Source organism: Scyliorhinus torazame, chromosome 4 (assembly GCF_047496885.1).
Source record: "Scyliorhinus torazame isolate Kashiwa2021f chromosome 4, sScyTor2.1, whole genome shotgun sequence".
NCBI classification, from domain to species: Eukaryota; Metazoa; Chordata; class Chondrichthyes; order Carcharhiniformes; family Scyliorhinidae; genus Scyliorhinus; species Scyliorhinus torazame.
Genome location: NC_092710.1, coordinates 232,973,882 through 232,996,378, shown reverse-complemented (window position 1 = coordinate 232,996,378; position 22,497 = coordinate 232,973,882). Strand labels below are relative to the sequence as shown.

The window sequence follows — 22,497 nt, the reverse complement described above, 5'->3', positions numbered from 1 at the left end:
TTCAAAAAGCATATTATCAATCTGTGTACGCAACTCTATAGAGACCTTCTGTAGTGCAGAAAGTCTTTAGTACAGTGTATATTTCTTCTGTCAATTTGCTGAATATAACACATTGGTTTTCCTTGCCACGCAGTTATAAAGCAGCAAATTCTCTGAGCCAAACAACGTTGTGGGAGATTGGCTAGTGCAAATATGCAGTGATGATAGTTAATTATCACACCATTGAATTATTTAAGCAAAGCTGATTCCATAAATGTATACTGATGGCTAATGTTCATGCAACCCTATCCACTGTTTTTGGTCAATCCTGTATCAAACTGGAATATTAAAGTTATTAATGTTGCTTTTCTTCTCCCTATAGCAGCAATATGGATTAGATAATTGTGGAGGATACAAACAACAGATAATGAATAATATGGAGAGGGCTGTGGCACGGGGTCAGTTGAATCCTGCAGAATACCATCGCAGAAAAGCAGAAGTACTGGAGACATTAGCAGTTGGTGAAGATGATGGCAGAACTAGAACTCTAGGTATGATTGATTTTTCATTTCCATTATTCTCTGGGAACTCTGATCTGACCAGCTAATAGCTCATTATAGAGCCTGATTTTGACTGTAAATTGGAGGTTAATAGCATATTCAAAGCATAGTCCTTTTTTTTGTTTGTGTAAACGGAGTAGGCAATAAAAAGCCCAGATAGCAAAGATGAGTTCAAGTCTGAACACTCCAGGGCCGAACCATTGTTTGAGGGGCTGGACTGAGCTCAGGGAGAGAAAAGAACCCTGTTCAAACAGTGAGGGCAGATGTATTTGGAAAGCTACCAGGCGACGTCATGTAAAGCTGCTACAGAGACCAGCTTTTAAAAGGGGTCTGAAGAAGCTAATCTAACAGGAATATATTCTGTAAATCCAGGTATCATTGTTGCCTACCAGTCTAAGTGGAGATGAGAGCTGTCTGTCCATTTTACATGGTGATCAATAAGAAATCATGGCTGGGATTCTCCCTTGTGGGGACTAAGTCCCCACACCGGTGGGAAAACCAGCGCCGGCGTCAACGGCCCCCCAAGGGGAGGAATTCTCACCTGTCTCGGGGGCTAGGTGGACGCCAGAGGGGTTGGCGCCGTACCAGCCGGTGGCAAAGGGCCAGGGCGAGTTGGCACATGTGCGGAACGGTCAGCGTGATCTCGCGCATGTGCCGACCGTGCATTCACGCCGGCCATGGCGGAACCCGAAAAACTGCAGCGGAGAAAAATGGCACCCGGCGTCGGGCGGGATTCCCGCCTCCCCCCGGGGATTCTACGATCCAACGTGGGGTCGGAGAATCCCGCCCCATGTGTTCAGGTTAAAAGATACATGTAAGCTGTGTCATAGTTTGAAGTTTAAAATTGTTTTTCTTTTAATAAAGTTTTGTTTGCAAAAATAACCAGTCCCTTTTTATGCTATCACTCCTGGAATAATTGATCTTTCCACACTGTTTGAAAAACAAAACATCTTTGCAGTTCTGGTCCAGTATCTTAGCCACTGTTGGGATCTGACCATGCATCTGTAACTGGTCCCAATACCCACTCTTGGGGGGCACCAATACAAACCTTCAATTGAACTGGATGTTTTTAAATACTAATCAGAATCATGCTTCGTGACAGACACTTGAGGCTCCACAATAAAGCAGATTAGTTTCTAATGCAGATGCTGTGTTGTAAGAAACTCTGTCTTTATCTTTCTTTCCCCATGATCACATTTAACTTTCTTTGAAACATTCTTTTTAAAGATTCCAAAATATCAAGACAGCAGTCTGGACTATACAAGGCCAAGCCAAACTATTAAGACAATGCATCTTGTATATATACGCTATCATAGAGTTGTCAACAATTAACTTGAGAACCGAACCAACAATAGAGAAAATATTTGCTTTTCTTGACCTTGGCCATCCTAAAGTGCATTACAGTGGTTTTTTTTAATGTAGTCTCTGCCATAATGTTGGAAATGCAAATTGTGCATAGCAAGCTGTCGCAAACAGGAATGTAATAATAACTAGATAATTTGTTTGTAGTAATTTGGTTGAGGGCTAAATATTGGCCTGGAAACTGGGGATAATTCTTACTCTTCTGCTTCCATCTGAAATGACAGACAGAACTCGGTTTAAATTCTGATCTGAAAGAAGTCACCTCCCAATTGTAAGGTTTAAGTTTTGTGGGTCACAAATTACCCAAAAAAGGGGTTGAACTCAACAATGATTTTAGAATAGTTTATTAAGAAGCAACAGTTTAAATATTAATTCAGAAGCTAAGCAGACAGGGAAATCATACAACCTGTGACAGATTAGGATGATTTATCAGTGCCAGAAGGCAAGTGGATGAACAAAGCCATTTTTTTAATCGGGGGCAGCATTTTCTTATCTTGTTTTCAGCCTTTTGTTTTGTTCTTCTTCTCGAGCTAACTGAGCTGCTAGGAAACTGCTACTCCCAGTTCCTCCATCTGAAGGAGACTGGCCCTAGCATGTGTCACCAGTAATTAGTTTTAACAAAAAGACCAAAAACATTTATTAAACATGAAAAGTTAGATTATGATACAATACTCCCCCTTAGCTTAACAAGTGCACACAGATTTTAGAGTTAACACGGCTTACAAAATATATCTTAAGCTACAACGGCCTCAATAACACGCAGTAAGTCTCTTTAAACACACAAGTTGGCTGTGGTTAAATACACTCTCCATTCTGAACTAAGTGAATGTCTGTGGATTTTTCTCCAAAATCCCCCGAGATGATTGTCACATGGGAGTTCTTTGAAGAAGGCAGCAAGGAAGTTAGACAAAGGAGAACTAGTGGACGTGATTTATTTAGATTTCCAGAAGGCCTTTGACAAGGTGCCGCATAGGTGACTGTTAAATAAGTTAAGAGCCCATGGTGTTAAGGGTAAGATCCTGGCATGGATAGAGGATTGGCTGACTGGCAGAAGGCAGAGAGTGGGGAAAAAGGGGTCCTTTTCAGTATGGCAGCCGGTGACTAGTGATGTGCCTCAGGTGTCTGTGCTGGGACCACAACTTTTCACAATATACATTAATGATCTGGAAGAAGGAACTGAAGGCACTGTTGCTAAGTTTGCAGATGATACAAAGATTTTTAGAGGTACAGGTAATATTGAGGAAGCAAGGGGGCTGCAGAAGGATTTGGACAAGCTAGGAAAGTGGGCAGTGAAGTGGCAAATGAAGTACAATGTGGAAAAATGTGAGGCTATGCACTTTGGAAGGAGGAATTTAGGCATAGACTATTTTCTAAATGGGGAAATGCTTAGGAGGGACTTGGGAGTCCTTTTTCATGATTCTCTTAAGGTTAACGTGCAGGTTCAGTCGACAGTTAAGAAGGCAAATGTAATCATAGAATCATAGAAGTTTACAGCATGGAAACAGGCCCTTCGGCCCAACCAGTCCATGCCGCCCAGTTTTTACCATTAAGCTAGTCCCAGTTGCCCGCACTTGGCCCATAAATAGAATGTTAGCATTCAAGTCAAGAGGGCTAGAATACAAGACCAGGGATGTACTTCTGAGGCTGTATAACCCATTTGGAGTATTGTGAGAGTTTTGGGCCCCATATCTAAGGAAGGATGTGCTGGCCTTGGAAAGGGTCCCGAGGAGGTTCACAAGAATGATCCCTGGATTGAAGAATTGTCGTATGAGGAACGGTTGAGGACTCTGGGTCTGTACTCGTTGGAGTTTAGAAGGATGAGGGGGGATCTTTTGAAACTTACAGGATACTGCGAGACCTGGATAGAGTGGTGGACGTGGGTAGGATGTTTCCACTTTTAGGGAAAACTAGAACCAGAGGACACCATCTCAGACTGAAGGGACGATCCTTTAAAACAGAGATGAGGAGGAAGTTCTTCAGCCAGAGGGTGATGAATCTGTCTTTGTCTTAAAGACACTCAGTGATTTGGCTTCCACAGCCTTCTGCGGCAGAGATGGATAGGTTCTTGATTAATAAGAGGATCAGGGGTTATGGGGACAAGGAAGGAGAATGGGGATGAGAAAATATCAGCCATGATTGAATGGCAGAGCAGACTCGATGGGCCCAGTGGCCTAATTCTGCTCCTCTGTCTTATGGTCTTATGGAGTTTCCAAACTCCATTCCCAAAATATATATCTTCAGATTAATAAGAATGAGGCCTTGGGTTTTTGAGCAGGCATAAAGGTGCATAAATCCCATAGCCTGATGAGACATATCCCAGGCTGCTATGGGAGGCAAGGGAGGAGATTGCTGGAGCAATGACGGAGATATTTAAATCTTAGTTGGCCACAGGTGAAGTGTCAGATGACTGGAGGATAGCTAATTAATTACCTTTATTCAAGAAGGGCAGCAGGCATGAGCTAGGTAATTACAGGTCAATGGTAGGGAAATTATTGGAAAATGTTCTCGGGGAAAGGATTAATCAACACTTGGAAAGGCAGGGATTGATCAAGGATAGTCCGCACTGTTTTGTTGGTGGGAGATCCTGTCTAACTAATTTAAAGTCTTTTGAAAAGGTAACTAAATATATTGATGACGGTAGCACAAATGATATGGTTTACATGGACTTCAGTAAGGCCTTTGACAACTTCCCACATGGAGGGCTGGTCCAAAAGGTTAGAGTCCATGGAATCCAAGGCAAGATGGCAAATTGAATCCAAAATTAGCTTGTTAATATTAGGCAAAGGGTGATGGTGGAGAGTTGGTTTTGTGATTGGAAGCCTGTGACCAGCTTTGTATCAGGGATAGGTGTAGGGACCCTTGCTGTTTGTTATATACATTAATGACGTGGACATGAATGTAGAAGGTTCAATTAGTAAGTTTGCAGATGACACAAATTGGTGGCATTGTTTATAGTGAGAAGGATAGCCTTAGGCTATGGACTGATATTGATCAGCTGGTAAGTTGGGCAGAGCAATGACAGATGGAATTTAATTCTGGTAAGTTTGAGGTGATGCATTTTCAGAGGTCCAATAAGGGTAGGAAATACACAAATGGTAGATTTTAGGGCGTATTGAGGAACAAAGGGGCCTTGGTGTACCAGTCCATGGGTCCCTGAAGGTGGCAGTGCAGGTAGATAGGATGATGAAGAAGGTGTATGGGATGTTTGTGTTCATTAGCTGGGGCATAGACTATAGGAGCAGGGAGGTCTTAGAACAACTTAATAAAACATCATTTAGGCCGCAGATGGAATATTGTGTGCAGTTCTGGTCGTCACACCATCGGAAGAACGTGGTTGCATTTGAGGGGTTACAGAGGAGGTTCACCAGGATGTTGCATGGGATGGAAAGTTTGAACGATGAGGAGAGACTGGATAGGCTGGGTTTGTTTTTCTTGAAGCAGAGGAAGGTGAGGGGAGATCTGATAAAGGTAAACAAAATTATGAGAGGCATAAATAAGGTTGATCATAAGAATATTTTCTCCATAGCAAAGGTGTCTTAAGACCAGAGAGCATAGGTTTCAGGTAAGTAAGTAAGTTTGGAGGGCACCTGAGGAAACATTCTTTCACCCAGAGGATGGTGGAAATATGGAAAGCGCTACCTGAGAGGGTGGTGGAACAGGTACTCTTGCGACATTTAAGAATCAATTAAATGAGAAGTTAAATTGCCACGGCAGAGTAGGCTATGGACCAAGTGCTGGTAAATGGGATTGGTATAGACCGGTATTTGAAGCTCGTCATAGACATGGTGGGCCGGAGGGCCTGTTTCTGTGCTTTGTGACTCTGCTCACACAACCTTTTCAGGAAGAGAGTTCCAAAGATTCACGATTCTGAGTGAATTTTGCCTCATCTCCATTTTAAATGGGCGACTGCTTGGCCAGAACTTTCCAGCCGTTCTCGCGGGTGGGATCGTCCTGTCCTGCCGATTATGGACTCCTGCTGTGGGTTTCATGGCGGCGAGGGGTGCATTCAACAGGAAACCCCGTTGACGATAGTGGAACCAGAAGATCCTGCCACCAGCCAATAGCGGGCCACCTCAACCTGCCGGTAAATCCTGCCTACTATTTTTAAACAGTGACCACTAATTCTAGATTCACTAACAAAAGGAAAAATCCTCTCCATATCCACCCTGTCAAGGTCTGTCAGGAACTTGTTTGTTTCAATCAGGTCGCCTCTTACTCTTCCAAACTCCAGTGGGTACAAGCCTAGCCTGTTGAACCTTTCCTCATAAGAGAACTCACTTATTTCAGGTATTGGTCTGTAAACCTTCTCTGAACTACATTTTCATATTTCCTTAAATAAGGTGACCAATACTGTGCACAGTGCTCCAAACGTAGCCCCGCTAGTGTCCTGTACAACTGAAGCATGACCTCCCTACTTTTGTATTTGATTCCCCTTGCATTAAACTATATTAGTATATTAGCATTTGTAATACTTGCTGTACCTACACCTAGCCTTTGTGATCCATGGACTAGGACTTCCAGATCCCTCTGCATCTCAGTGCTCTGCCGTCTCACCATTTAGATAATATCCTTTTTTATTTTTATTATTTGACAGTTTCATATTTTTCCACATCATATTTCATTTGCCAGATCTTTGCCCACTCACTTAACCTATCTCAATCTTTTTTTAGCCTCCTTACATCTTCTACACAACTTACTTTCCTACCTATTTTTGTGTCATCAGCAAATTTGGCAACACTCTCTTCAATCTCTTCATAGAACAAAGAACAGTACAGCACAGGAACAGGCCCTTCAGCCCTCCAAGCCTGCGCCGATCACGTGTCCTATCTAGACCACCCGCCTGTAACCTTCCATACCCCATCTGTTCATGTGCCTATCCAGATAAGCCTTAAAGGTCGCTAATGTATCTGCCTCAACCACCTCACTTGGCAGCGCATTCCAGGCCACCACCACTCATCCAAGTCATTTTTTAATATATATATATATATATATATGTGTATCTATACATTGTAAACAGTTGGGATCCCAGCCCTGATCCTTGTAGCATACCACTCGTTAAATATTGCGAACCATTTATGCCTACTCTCTGCTTCCTGTTAGCCAGTCGATCTTCTATCCATGCCAATATGTTACACCCTATAACATGACCTTTTATTTTCCACAATAATCTTTGATGTGGTACTTTATCAAATCCCTGCTGGAAATATACTCACTTATTGAATTGTGTTCTTGTTTTACAGGTCTAATAAGGGCGCTAAATGAGTATTATCAGCGAAATGGTGCAGAAATAAGGCATGTGTATCTGTGTGCAGAAGCAGATCACTATCATGCCTCTCTAGGAGACAAAGGCTGGGGATGTGGATACCGAAACTTTCAAATGCTTCTTTCCTCACTTATGAAGATGGAAGAATATAAGTGTGATTTACACGGTACAGATATTACAGAAAAATATTACTGTTGGAAGGATGTTGGGAGCAGGCTCTAAGAAACACTATTACTAAGCAAGCTCGCGCAGTATTTATTCGTAACTTGGTAATCCTAGATAACCGAGGTCTTCTGCCTCTGAGTTAGAAGCTCTGCGTTCGAATTCCACCCAGGACGTGACAGCCAAGGAACATGCATTCATGATGCAGCCAAACAGGCATATCAACCTGCAAATTTTTCCAACGTACCAATGGCAGGCAGTAAGAGTAGGCGAGATTCCTGGGAAGCTTTCTGATGGAAAGAAAGTTGGAGCCTCTCCCGTCACTATCCATAGCTCTAACTACAACATGCAGAGAATGATGCATGTTTGCACAGGAATTCAGACTCCCTGTGTGAACTGCAACACACCACCACCAATTCTAGATCATAGTTGTACTTGCCTTACATCTTCCTTGTTGACCTCATGTCAGTTTGTGGTCATTTTCTTTTTTTATTCGAGGAGACCATTGCATTATTTCAAAATGCTAAACAGTAGAGAACAGAAATCTGTATTTCACAGAGACTTGTCTCAGCTTTTTATATTATTTATATCATACATTCCAGCATTGTCCTTGTTTAGATTCTGGAAGCAAAAGTAGCCACTTAGATTCATTAGAAAAACAATGAGAGTCCAAAACCTGTTTCAACATTTTAACCTTGTCAGATGCAGTGTTCCGGTAAAATATATAATTTCTTGTGTAAATCTGAACATTTTTTTAATAAAGCATTATGAAACAGTGATGTTAGCACTTAAAGCTATTTGGTTAGAAAAACCTTAAAATCTCTTTTTACCCTGAGATCTAACTTCACAACAAACTGTAAACTGTGCTGAAAGATGGGACTAGCGAGGCACGGAGAGCTTGGGTATGAGGAAGATTTCTATCTATATTGCACCTTATCACATATGATATGTCATTTTAAAATTCAGTGACAACTGTGAAAGGAGCCAGGCTAGTTATTTTGCACAAAAATAATAATGAGATGGCTGACTACATTTAATATTTTGGTGCTGATACTTGAAGGAAGACATTTTTTGCCAGGGCATCAGACAGTACAGGTCATCTTCAAAAAATACCCTTGGATCTTTAATGCCTACCAGAACTGCAGATGCTTCATCCAAAAGACAAGCAGCTCTTTAAATGCAGGCCTTGATCAGTCTAACACTGGAATGACAACCTAACTTGTGGATTCCAAGTTCTGGTGTGAGAATTAAATCCATAACTTTCTGCATCCAAGGGCAAATCTATATATTTTATATAAATATATATATATTTTTATATATATATATATATTGAGTGACCTTTTTTGTTGCAACCGCTAGATGTCATATTTGGCCATTGTCCTCCTGGACCAGTGGAAAGAAGAAAGTTAGCAGTTTAAATTGGATTATACTGGGCGGGGCCGGAGAATCCCCACGACCGGCGCGATTCTCCGCAGAGTGTGGTTGGTGCGGCGCCGGTCAAGGGCCACTCTACGCGGCCGGCCCGATTCTCGGCCTGGGATGGGCCGAGTGGCCGTCGTAAAAACGGCGTGTCCCACCTGCTCTCAGCCGGTGGGAACTCGGCGTTGAAGGGTCGGGCGGTGGCCTGTTGGGTGGGAGGTGGGTTCTGACCCTGGGGGGGGGGGGGGGGGTCCTCCAATGTGGTCAGGCCTGCGATCGGGGCCCACCGATTGGCGGGCCAGCCTCTCTGGCTGGGGGCCTTCTTTCCTACATGCCGGCCCCTGCAGCCTTGTGCCACATTGCGTCAGGGCCGGCGCATTGAAGGAGGCCACTGCGCATGTGCGCGTTGGCGCCGGCATCACTGCATGCACGGATCCCGCGGCACCGGGATCGCCAGCTGGAGCGGCGTGAACCACTCCAGTGCCGTTCTGGCCCCCTGTAGGGGCCAGAACTAGTCATTGGCTCGGCCCGTTCATGCCGTCGTAAAACGCGCCGGCGTTTATGACGGCGCGGGTGCACACTCTGCCGTGGGATTAGAGAATCCCGCCCACTGTATTTGCATATTTGAACAAATGTTCTTTTTCCATTTGGATGGAGAGATGTAAACATTTTTCATTTGTTCTTTTAGGCCTTGTAATCCCCTGCATTCCAAAAATCCAGGCTATGATTGAGGAAGCATGGAAGGATGGTTTTGATCCTCAAGGTGCTGCATATTTTAAAAATAAATTGCAAGGCACTCGAGCTTGGATTGGAGCAACAGAAATCTATTCTTTATTGACCTTTCTGAGAATAAAGTTAGTATATGAGTTAAAAATACTCTGAATTGATAAAAATGAACCTCCTAATCTACTGGTTATACTCTACCTTTTAATTGAGTTGCAAGAGTTAACCTGATTCCAAAATTCACTTGTAATGATTAAGAGACTAATATTAGTACTTGTAAAATGACAACACTATTAAAATACTGTTAAATACCAACTGAATTAATGTACCTATCCATTTTCCCAATGGATATATCATTGAGGTATATGCATAACGGGTAAAGAAATTAAGGATTTCAGCTGACTATTCCAACTGTCCCGTAATAATCATTTATACTTTGTAGTAAAGAGTCGTGTTTTATCAAGAATATTCAGTCTCTTGTTCCACAAAGACAGGAATAAAACTGATGTTTTTCTCCCGATCTACCTTTGTTCCACCTCCACATGGTACCTGAGTGGCCATATGCTGCCATTTGAAAGAATGGTGAAGAGCATCTGCAGCTGACGGCATTTCCAAATAAGCATATGAAATCAATACTGTTACTAAAGAGTTCGGATTAGATGAAATTTGTGATCAAGTAGATGAATGTTGGAATACGTAATTTTTAATTTTCAGATGCAATTTCCACATCAAAGATTTTTAGTAATTCGCGTACACCCATGGATCAAATGTAAAGTTTCTTTTCTGTCTGACATTGTGTTTGAATCTTGCACATAGTGTACTGCTGCAGCATGTTTTTTTTATTTATCCTCATCCATCCTGATACACTGAATAATATTGGCAATTAGACAGATTTGGATCTGTGCTCACTGAAACTTGTATAAACTCATCTGAGCCAACAAAGTCCAAATCCCAGAAGCAACGTGCTTGTATTCTTATTTGCCTCAAGAAAAGGCACTAATAATATGTTTTTACAGCTCAAACACTTTGGAATTATCTTACTTTTAAAGTACAGGAAAACATGGAAATACTTATTGTAATACTAAAAACCTTAAAAAGGATACTACAACATTAAGTATTTTCATATGGTGATGTGATAAAGACACCATCCAGCACAAAGCAGCGCCAGATTGATTGGTACCCCTTCCACAAACATTCAATCCCTTCACTATTAGCCGTGTGTACCATCAACAAGATGCACTGCAGGAACTCACCAAGGCTCCTTGGATAGCACCTTCCAAACCCATGACTGCTACATCTAGAAGGACAAGGACCTGGGAACACCACCACCCTAGAAATTCCTCCATGTCACTCACCATCCTGACTTGGAAATATATCGCTGTTCCTTCACTATTGCTGGGTCAAAATCGTGGAACACCCTCCCAACAACACTGGGTGTACCTACCTCAGGGGCTGCAGCGGTTCATGAAGGCAAGTCACCACCATCTCTGGGACAACTAAGGTTGGGCAAAAAACTCTGGCTTAGCCAGTGAAGCCCACATACTGTACAAAAAAAAAAAAATAATACATTTAAGAAATCCATTGACTTGATCATTGCATCCATGATCTTGCTGTATCAATGCCAATGCTGTACTTATTCCTGCCTGAAAATTATTTGGGTTGCTTTACATATGAACAAAGAGCAGGATTAGGCATTCGGCCCCTCAAGCCTGCTCCACCATTTAATAAGATTGACTGATCTGAGAGTAACCTCAAATAGAAAACCGAGGAATACATCTTGCTGCTGATAATTGTAACTATCAAACATTTTTCGTCTAAACTAATCCTGTGTATTTCAGGTGTCAAATCGTTGATTTTCACCATCCGACTGGACCATCAGACACACATCCTCGGTTGTTTGAGTGGCTAAGACAATTCTATTCTTCAGGCAAGGATGCAGGGCCACGGTTACAACCCAGGGTTGTATGGACAAACAAGCCACCAATCTATCTACAGCATCACGGTAAAAAATACAAATGTGATTTCTAGTGTTTCCAACTTCTTTTCACTGATTCTCAGCTGACCTAAAATTATGTGATTATGTATTTAATATTGTCCACAGTGGTGTGTACTTGCTGTGCAGGGAGAAGCAAGGAAAGTACAGTTTTTTTTTACATTCATATGGGTCTATGTTGTAGGAAGACTAGGTTGTTGCTCCTTCTACCCCGGAGGAATTTGGGTATAGAAGCACTCCAAGGAAAGGGAAATGTGGGTATGGAAGATCTCTCCCCAGAAGATTCTGTGGATGGAATAGGTGCAGGAAAACAAAGTATGTTATAGTTGCTTGTATGTATTATTATAGGTTATTACCAAATATATGTTCTATATAGCTATCCATGTTTAAAGCTTTAGAAGTAATGGAAGAACATTTTGTCCACTGTTTACATGAGCCTTGACAATATGTAAAACAATTTGTGGCACCGTCACCGATAAAGACGGTTCAACTTTTATAGCAGGTAATACAGGAAATCATGGCCTATGCATTGGAATCACTGCTTTCTGTATGTTTTCCTATACTTTATACGAATACGTAACAATATGAATAGGATTGTGAGAAAACATGCACGATGAGAACCATAATTTTATCTTGAATCTTTGCTGGCATGTTGCGTAAATATCTATAATGACCACTGAATGTAGCGTTCATCATCTTTAAGTACATTTGAGCCTTAGCCAGCCATTCAGATTATCTACAGGTTGAGCATCCCTTATCCAAAATGCTTGGGGACGAATGTGTATCAAATTTCAGAATATAATGTGCATCTGGCGCATTGAGGTCCGCAGGAACCTTCCCAGGGCCTTGTCGAATTTCCCACTCGTCACGTCGCATCAGCGCTCAAAAAAAAAAAGTACATATTTCGGAATTTCTCAGATTTCGGATAAGGGTTGCTCAACCTGTTATTGATTAAATGGTTTATTCCTAAAGATTCTGACTGTTTTTCCAGCCATTGATGGTTCATGGTTCAGTGATTGTTACATTTCAGGCTTTCTCCCAACATTTCTATCTTGCAAAAATGGCAAATAGATAGTTTCCCTAACCTGGCCAAGGATACAATAATATGAAATCTGCAAACTTGTATATGTTGTGCATTGGGCCGTATTCCCACAATTAACAGTAAATCCCTCATTACAATAAATAATCTATGGAAGATCACATGAGAGATTACTTATCTCTTACGTAAGGTAACCAGTGTTGTGCTGTCATACTAATGTGTAATGGTTAAACAAAATAAACTTGTTATTTGCAAGAACAATAAACCAAAATAACAAAACTTAGCATGAGAAGGGTACAGTACTTAGAAACAATAAACTGCATTTATATTTTTTTCGAATACAGTTATTTGACTGCAAGGCATCAGGATACATACACTCTCCTAAACCTTCATAATGTTATGATATAGTCTGCATTTACATTGATAACTCTCTCTGCCCCTCAGCTCCGAAGGAAGCATTTAATTTTTCATCTTTGTATTTTGTCTGTCATTTATCTATTCTGCCTGGCAGCCCACTGGCTGGTAACATTTGGATTAAATCATAAATTATGGATAATTTGAAGCTCATCTTACATGTCAAAGGTAAATAAATGCTTAGAAATAATAATAAGGAAAAGTAACAGCTAAAATAAAATGTAGTTCAATAAAGAACATTGAATTAAATAGGCAGATGAACAAGAGCTCAATATTTAAAAACTTGAGCCCATTGCTGAAGGGCTTTTATTTAGAGTTGGTTTATCAGAAACCTATTTTGAAATAAAATAATTTGTATATTTTTGAAACTTCAGGTCACAGCCGAACTGTTATCGGCATAGAAGAAAGGAACAATGGAACACTTTGCCTTTTGGTTTTTGATCCTGGCAACCATGAAATGCAGAAACTTTTGCGCCGTGATATGACTGGTGTCAGTTTGAAAATGATTCGTAGGTTTATTGGAAGTATGAAACATAAACAGTATCAGATAGTGGCAGTAAATGGTCTCCTAACAATGGAAGAGAAAAATGTAAGTGGACTTTTTTTTAAAAACTGAGCATGTTCTATTCAACAAGTCAAAACTTAGATATTTGTAATGAAATCTCCAATCGCTCTTTAACCATGACCTTGTGCTTCCACTCTCCTGTCATTTTAGTTCTCTGTCCCACTCCCACTCTGGCTCCTTTGTCCATGGTCTCCTTTCTGTTCTAATGAAGCTCAACAGAAGTACAAGGACAGCACCATATCTTTTGATTAGGCACATACAGCCTTCTGGATTCAACATTGAGTTTGACAATTTTAGATCACCATAATTGTACTTGTTTTTTTTTCTGGTACCGCGGCTTTTGGAATGATTCTGCTATTGCTATAAACACTTCTCCTGGACCCATCTTTGTCTCTTGTGACATGAGGAGGCAGTGGTGTTCAAATTCCACCATGGCAGATGGCGAAATTTGAATTTAATATAAGTCTGGAATTAAAAGTCCAATAATCGTTCAGGCCCCTTATTCAATGTGAGTCGCGTTGAATAACCATGTGTTTCTCGGCATTGCGAGTGCCGGGAAATCGCAGCTAAACGCGCTCACTAGGGGACTTTGTTTCCTTTTGGGAGAATCACGCCCATAGTTACTCTGGATGCTGTTGAGGGGAGTGGCCACTCCGGGGAAAGCAGCAACAGCCAAATTTGTTGCACCGTGGTTGACTCTGCTACACAGGGGAGGAGTAAAAAATGTGGGAATGCAATTGTTATAGGGAAATAGATAGGCATTTCTGTGGCTGCAAACGAGACTCCAGTGAACAGTCAGTGGTCGTGGTACACATTGGTGCAAATGACATAGGTAAGAAACGGTTGAGGTCCTGAAAGTAGAATATAGGGAATTAGGAAGTAAGTTGAAAAGTAGGACCTCAAAGGTAGTGGTCTCAGAATTACTAACAGTGCCACGTGCTAGTCAGAGTAGAAACAGCAGGATATAGCAAATGAATACGTGGCTGAAGAGATAGTGTGAGGGGAAGGCTTTCAAATTCCTGAGACATTGGGATTGATTCTGGGGGAGGTGGGACCAGTACAGACTGAGATCCTGTATTTGGGGGTTGGGGGGAGGGGTGTAAACTAAAATTGAAGGGGGATGGGAACCTATGCAAGGAGGGGAAATCAAGAACTAAGAAAAGGGCTGACTTCCGATGACGGCGGGCGGGAGGCAGCTGCACATTGGAGGGCGCCCGTTCGGGAATGGCATTTTCAGGGTCTCACGTCTGGTCCCAGGGGTAACAGGCGGCAAAAGCAGGGAGAAGGCACAGTGAAGGGAGATGTAAAAAACAAGTTAAAAAACGGCCATGTAAAAACGTAGCTGAAAGTCCGTCGGGGAGTGGAAAGGTCACCGCGGGGACGGCAAGATAAATGGAGGCTGGGGCACCAGGGGAGGCCGTATTGTCCACGGCTGAAGAAATTACTACGGTGATGGCCGCGGAACTCGAAAGGCAGTTCACAAAACACATGGAGGCGATGAGGCAGGAGATGGGGGCGGTATTGAAAGTGCTGGTGGAGGAGGCGATTGCCCCGGTGAGGGTGGTGGTATTGTGCGCAGTGGCGGAGGTGCGGGAGCAAAGCGAGGCGCTGAAGGAAGTGGAAGAGACATTATTGCAGCACAGTGATCAAATTACTTCGATGGGGAAGGAGATGCGGAAGGTGATAGAGATCAACAAAGGTCTGCGAGCCAAAATGGACGACTTGGAAAACAGATCCAAACGACAGAATCTAAGGAATGTGGGTCTTCCCGAAGGAGTGGAAGCCCGAGGCCGACTGAGTATTTTGCCACGATGTTGGCGAAGTTATTGGGGGAGGATGATGATCCCTCCCGATATGAACTGGATCGGGCTCATCGGTCGTGGAGGCCTGTACCAAAGGAGAGTGAGCCGCCAAGAGTAGTGACTCTGTGTTTTCGTAGGTAAGTGTGAAGGAGAAGGTCCTGTGCTGGGCAAAGCAGAAGCGGGTGGTGCAGTGGGCTGGAGCTGGTATACGCATATATCAGGACTTTACGGTGGAGCTGGTGAGGAGGCAGGCTGCCTTCAGCTGGGTGAAGAAGGCACTGTACATCAGTAAGGTGCAGTGCGGCATAGTATACCCAGCTAAGTTGAGGGTGACCTACAAATCCAAGGACTTTTATTTCGGGACGGCGGAAGCAGCGGAGGAGTTTGCGAAGGCAGAAGGACTGTGACTGAATTGAGAAGTGGGCATGTACTGATGCAGCCTCATGTAGCTGTATTTTTTTCACTGCGGCGGGTGTATGTGCTAAATGAGCCAACGTTGTATATATTTGGATAAGGGAAGAGATGGGACTTTCACTTGCAATGATGGTTCTGTGGGGCTTTGGTGTGTATGCGGGGTTTGTGTGCTGAAGGTGATTTCTTGGCTTTCCTGGGGCCAGGCAAGGGGGAAAGCGACCCGGGCGCAGGCCTCCACGCTGGCCAGTGAACGGGAGTGAGGTGGGGGGAGGGGCTGTGGCCATCGGAGCCTGGTAGAATAAATCCCGATGAGTCTAGCTGGGGTGGAAAGATGGGGGGGAAGGAACAGAGGTTGGGGGAGGGGTTTGGTAAGAGGAAGTGGAGGGGAAGAGTCGTGGGGGGCGGGGGGGGGGGGGGGGGGCTTGCAATGCATGGGTGTCATTTACTGTACTCTTTCGGGGATTGGATGGCATTGAATGTTCGGGGGAGGAAGAGGGACTCTATAGGTTAATGGTGACCATAGGCGATTCCTAAATCCTTTTTCTTTTATTTCTCCTTTGTTTGTCCCACCGTGCGAGGGTTTGTTTTATTTGATGCTTCTATTGTTAGGTGGGTCGTTGCTTGGGGTGGTGGGAGGATGGGATTGTTGTTGATAAGGAAATTGACTTTGTATTTGTTACCATTTACCGCTTGTGGGTGGGGTGTAAATTCTGGTGAAAATGGAGAAAAAAATATTTTGCAAAAAAAAGAACTAAGAAAAGGAAGGCAGAAAGGGACTAAGATAAGTGATAGGCATTGGAATCAATGGGCAGAATCAAACAGGGCCACAGTGAAAAATAGTGGGAACGGCACAAGTAATGTTAAAAAGACGAGCCTTGAGGCTTTGTGCCTTAGTGCACGGAGCATTTGCAATAAAGTGGATGAATTAATCGGCAAATAGTTGTAGACGTGTATGATATATTGTATTGCAGAGACATGGCTGCAGTGTAACCAAGGATGGGAACTGAACATGAGGGGTATTCAGGAAGGACAGACAAGAAGGAAAAGGCGATGGAGTTACATTGCTAGTTAAAGAGGAAATTACTGCAATGGTGAGCTATTGGCTATTAGCTCTGACGATGTGGAATCTGTATGGGTTGAGCTGACAAATACTAAGGGGCAAAAACGTTAATGGGAGATTGTATATCGACCCCTAAACTGCAGTGTTGATGATGGGAATGGCATTAAACAGGAAATTAGAGATGCATACATTAAAGGAACATTTATAATTATGGGTTACTTTAATTTGCATATAGATTGGGCAAATCAAATTAATCACAATAACGTAGAGGAGGAAGTCCTGAAGTGTATACGGCTGGTTTTCTAGACCAATATGTCGAGGAACCAACTTGCAAACAGGCCATCCGAGATTGCGCATTGTACAATGAGAAAGGAATGATTGGCCATCTAGTTGTGCGAGACCTCTTGGTGGTGATCAACCATAATATGATAGAATTTTTCATCAAGATGGAGTGACTAGGTTCTGACTCTTAATAAAGGAAACTAGAATGGTATCAGCCGCACGTTGACTCTGATGGATTGGGAAACATTACTTAAAGGGAAGACAGTGGATAGGCAAAGGCAAACATTCAAAGAGCACGTGGGTAGATTGCAACAATTTTCTGGTCCAAAAGTAAAACTAAAACGGGAAAGGTGGCCAAACCATGGCTTCCAAGGGAAATCAAAGATAGTATTAGATCCAAGAAACAGGCATAGAAATTGGCCAGAAAAACGGCAGACCTAAGGGGCAGCACGGTAGCATTGTGGATAGCACAATTGCTTCACAGCTCCAGGGTCCCATGTTCGATTCCGGCTTGAGTCACTGTCTGTGCGGAGTCTGCACATCCTCCCCATGTGTACATGGGTTTCCTCCGGGTGCTCCGGTTTCCTCCCACAGTCCAAAGATGTGCAGGTTAGGTGGATTGGCCATGATAAATTGGCCTTAGTGTTGGGTAGGGTTACTGGGTTATGGGAATAGGGTGGAGGTGTTGACCTTGGGTAGGGTGCTCTTTCCAAGAGCCAGTGCAGACTCGATGGGCCGAATGGCCTCCTGCACTGTAAATTCGGGAGCAGTTTAGAATTCAGCAAAGGAGGACAAAGGGATTGATTAAGAATTGGAAAATAGAATACGAGAGTAACCGTGCGGGGAACGTAGAAAACTGACTAAGGGCAGCACGGTGGCGCAGCGGTTAGTGCTACTGTCTCACAGCGCTGAGGTCCCAGGTTCGATCCTGGCTCTGGGTTACTGTCCATGTGGAGTTTGCACATTCTCCCCATGTTTGCGTGGGTTTCGCTCCCACAACCCAAAGATGTGCAGGGTAGGTGGATTAGCCACACTAAATTGCCCCTTAATTGAGAAAAATGAAGTGGGTACTCTAAATTTTAAAAAAAACTGACTGTATAAAGAGCAGGAATGTATTTTTGCAATCATAAAGGGCCCTGGTGAGGCCACACCTGGAAAATGGTGGGCAGTTTTGGTCTTGTTATCTGAGGAAGGATGTTCTTCTCAAGGAGCGAGTGCAGAGAATGCTTACCAGATTGATTCCTGGGATGGCAGGAGTGACATATGAGGAGAAATTGAACTCTTTAGGATTATATTTGCTGGAGTTTAGGAGAATGGGGAGGAAATCTGATAGAAATCCATAAAAGTCTAACAAGACATGGTAGATGCAAGAAGGATATTCCCAATAATGGGGGTGTCCAGAACTAGGAGTCATGGTTTAAGGATACAGGGTAAACCATTTAGGACTGAGTTGAGGAGAAATTCTTTCACCCAGAGGGTGGTAAGTCTGTGGAATTCACTGCAACAGGGAGCAGTTGAGGTAAAACATATTTTTTTCAAGAAGGAGTTAAATGTAGCTCTTGGGCGAAATGGATCAAAGGATATGGAGCGAAAGCGGGAACTGAGCTGGAGGATATTGAATGGCGGAGCAGGCTCAAAGGACCAAATTACCACTTCCTGCTCCTGTTTTCTATATTTACCTGAAATAATTATAAGAAATAATAGTACTTTAACTTCAGTGTAATTATTTTAAAGACACAGACCAAATACTGCACGGAGCATCCCTAGCTCCTCCCTCCCCCCCCCCCCCCCCCCCCCTATACAACTCAGCACCCTACCACCCACCGTATTCTCCCCACTCCAATCCAACCGGGCTCGATCACTCCCCCAAGTCTGACTTCCCACCATGAGTTGTCCCGGGCAATATTTACCCCTCAATCAACATAACACAAATGGATTATCTGGACCTTATATTGCTGAGTTTGCTGAGTGCAAATTAGCTACCACATTTCCTACATTACAACAGAGACTACTTCAAAGATTATTTCATTGGTGCAAAGTGCCCATGAAAAGCATTATATAAACACAAGGCTTTCTTTACTGGATTAAAAATTTGAAATTCATCTTGAGCTCTAGAAGGAAGCTAAAGTTATGAATAATCTGTTTAGAGCTGAAAAAACTTGTTTCTAAGGGAGGTGCAATCAGCAATGCAATGGAATGAAGTTTCTGTCAAAAACCCAAGATTACCATCAACCTCTCCAATTATTACTTGCTGGAACTGCCTTAGGTGCCTTCTTGCAACAACGTTGACCTTCACATGTTTGAACTATTCCCTTTGATTTTTCTGACATGCTACTCCCTTCTCTGCTGGAATCCTAGCCCTTAATTTCAAATATATGGTTGAAGAGAAAGCAGCACAGCAGATATATCTGGGGAAGTGCTCTATTTTAATAGTTGTGTGCATAATCATTCTAACGATGGAAGTTATAATCAAAACCTAGTCAAAAGTATAATCTTGCTTTCAAATTGGAATAATTGCATAACTGTTTGAAACCTACCATTGATTCATAATAATATTTGCTATATCTATTTTCTTCCAGACTCGGAAGCATGCATCTGCAGTGCTGACAGCAGAAAAGGTGCCGTAATGAAATTCTTCATATTTGGATTCACCATGCAAGATATGCAAGATCTCCTTCACATACACCTTTGCTTAGGTCAAGCGGAAATTTCAATTTATACATATTTTTCCTTTGATCTTGGAATTACATAAATGGTGTTTAATATAAGACCTTGGATATTTTAACTTGACATTGGTTCCTCATAACATATTAGGTCAAACAATGGCAGTCTTAATCATATTTGCTAAAGTGGGCTGCAACTGTCTGTGACAAGTTGTATCTCTCTCTTAACTGATGAGCATATCTCAGCATCTTGAAAGTTTGAAGAGTGCAGTTCAAATTTACTTATTTTTACTGACCTGATATAAGTCTTGCATTGTTCTGTACTGGAAACTTTGGTGATACTTATCAGTGTTCTTTTATGCATATAGAACCAGTCTGTTAACCTTTAGAAAATTGGGACTTGCATGGTGAAACTGTAAATAGATCCACTAATGAATACTTCAGGTTTGCTTGTGTATGTTTTGTACTTTTTGTACATGCATTGCATATCATTACAAAGATGTAAACTTGAAAATATGGTCCAGTAACTGGAAAGTTATTTAATATTTTAATTGCGTCTGTATAGCAGACAAATAAACACTTTAGATTTACACCTGTGTATTTGAATTTGTTATTATCTTTGCAACAACCATACAGTTTGAATTAAGTCTGATCTTCTACATGTAGACACATGGGTCCAGATTTTCATGGAGCCTTCCAGGAACTTCCAAATGGTAGGCTGTGCCTGGAAATGCAAGTCCCCTGTTTCCGACTAATCCAAATTTTGCTAGTGGGGGAGGAAGAGCGTGGTTCCCTGCTGAGTTGAAACAGACCCCATTTTGCCTGTTGCGAGGGTCTTAATACCGTGTGGGAGCCATACATTATGGAGTGGATGTAAAGGCTGTTGAAGAGTGGATAAGATCTGTATAACTGTCATGATCTGAAGTTAGTTAAATCCCCAGCCCTTTAAAAATAAAACATCCTGCTGTTTGATTTTTTTTTAAACTCGTCTAGCAGTTTCCAAAATGGGGCTCCTATGAATACTTGCCATATTTACCAAAGTTAGAATTACCTCAATAGGAAGGGTTCTGAGTTCATAGTTTATTTGACAGCTCAAAGATGCTATCAAAGAATAGACTATCTGATGTGGGATTATTAATAGAAGTTGGGCAGCACAGTGGTTAGCACTGCTGCCTCTCGGCGTCGAGGTTCCAGGTTCGATCCCGACTCTGGGTCACTGTCCTTCTGGAGTTTGCACATTCTCCCTGTGTTTGCGTGGGTTTCGGCCCCACAACCCAAAGATGTGCAGGCTAGGTGGATTGGCCACGCTAAATTGCCCCTTAATTCGAAAAAATTAATTGGGTGCTCTAAATTTAAAAAAACAGATGAATAGAAGTTTGTTTTTGCCAAGATATTAACCACTTGAGATCTAAAAGGTTTGACTGAACTTTCATGATTGAGTATTTTTTGTATAGTGAAGACAGTGTAACATTATTGGAGCTTTATTTAATCTTAAAATGACTCCTACAATCTGAGTATGCATGGAGCGTGTATAGAGTGGGTGGGTTACATGAGATGACATGCAGAGGGGATGGGGGTAGTGGTGGGTGTGAGGGATAAAGGGCCTAAATTGTAAAGAAACACTGGCACAAACGCCCAAGGTTGAGTTTTAACCTCTGATCTCTCCTCCAGGGGTCTGATCTCCAGGTGGCAGGCCTGATTTTATCCCGCACTCACCACCACTACCCCCTCAGACCGAAGTTCATCCATTCAGGGGCCTTTCTAGCAAAGTTGGCAGCAATCCAGGGAATTTCCTGACTTCAGCCACCCACATCAATAATTAAAATCTGGGCCACATAGTTCAACTGCATTAATTCTGCTCACTGAAAATTTTCAGTTGGCACTCCTTTTACATAAATTGCAACTATCAACTGGTCAGATAAGTACTCTGTGATTTCTTTGCCTTTCTTCATTTGATGCTTTTTCATTGAATGAAAAGTAATTTTTATTGAATTAAACTTGTTCCATTTCTTAGCTGGCATCTGGTTCATGGGTATAATGGGCGGGATTCTCCCTTTTGGGGACTAAGTCCCCACGCCCGCAGTCCGGGGTGATTCTCCGTTTCCCAGGGGGCTGGCTGGGCCCCGGCATGAGTCCCGCAGCTCTGGCTGTCTGTGAGGCCCTGCTGTCCAGACTGAGTGGCCGCATGTACGTATGGCGGCCGTAAGCAGATCTGCACATGTGCGCGGCAGCCCACTTCGGCTCGGGCGCCGCTGACATGGCGGACTCACACAGCGGGCCCGCGCGGAGGAAGGTAGGGTGTCCCGCCCCCCCCCCCACAGATCTCGATGGCCCGTCGATCGGTGGCCCCCGATCGCTGGCTTGGCCACCGCTGAGGCCCCTCTTCCCCCCCCCCCCCACCCCGAGTGAGATTCCCCGCACCCCACCAGGACTGCCACCGCGGCCGTTGGTCTGAGCTCCCGCAGGGTGGTACATGATGTGAACCACACCAGCGTGAACTCGGAGAATCGTCGTGGGGGCCTCTTCCAACGGCCCTCGACTGCGTGCGCGCATGACTGGTGGGTCCGCCGAGAATCGCGGAAGCGCCGTCGTGCTGGATTTCTGGCGTGAACGGCTATTCTCCACCACCGCGCCGGCCGCGATTCCAGTGTGGAGGGTGGGAGAATCCAACCCATCATCTTCACTTAAAGGATATGGGCTCCCTCTCACTTCAGGATGCTCCTACTGAAACAATTCTGTATGGATGTTTGCCACCTATTAAACAAGTTTAATTATCCCTTCTTTGGCAAATGCAGAC

The 22,497-nt window shown here is 43.1% G+C and overlaps 1 protein-coding gene across 5 annotated transcripts in view; it reads left to right on the top strand.

The window, feature by feature from the left end:
- Positions 1-20,290, top strand: part of zufsp (zinc finger containing ubiquitin peptidase 1) — a 42,055-nt gene extending 21,765 nt beyond the window's left edge. For 4 of the 5 annotated variants that reach the window (XM_072499453.1, XM_072499457.1, XM_072499455.1 and 1 more), the window contains exons 5-10: positions 362-530; positions 7,142-7,330; positions 9,434-9,599; positions 11,307-11,470; positions 13,289-13,503; positions 19,617-20,290. In XM_072499453.1, the coding sequence (XP_072355554.1) occupies positions 362-530; positions 7,142-7,330; positions 9,434-9,599; positions 11,307-11,470; positions 13,289-13,503; positions 19,617-19,664 (951 nt within the window). In that variant the 3' untranslated portion in view covers positions 19,665-20,290. The remainder of the gene's footprint in view (positions 1-361; positions 531-7,141; positions 7,331-9,433; positions 9,600-11,306; positions 11,471-13,288; positions 13,504-19,616) is intronic. The other variant, XM_072499458.1, reaches the window with a different exon arrangement.
- The last annotated feature ends 2,207 nt before the right edge of the window (positions 20,291-22,497 follow it).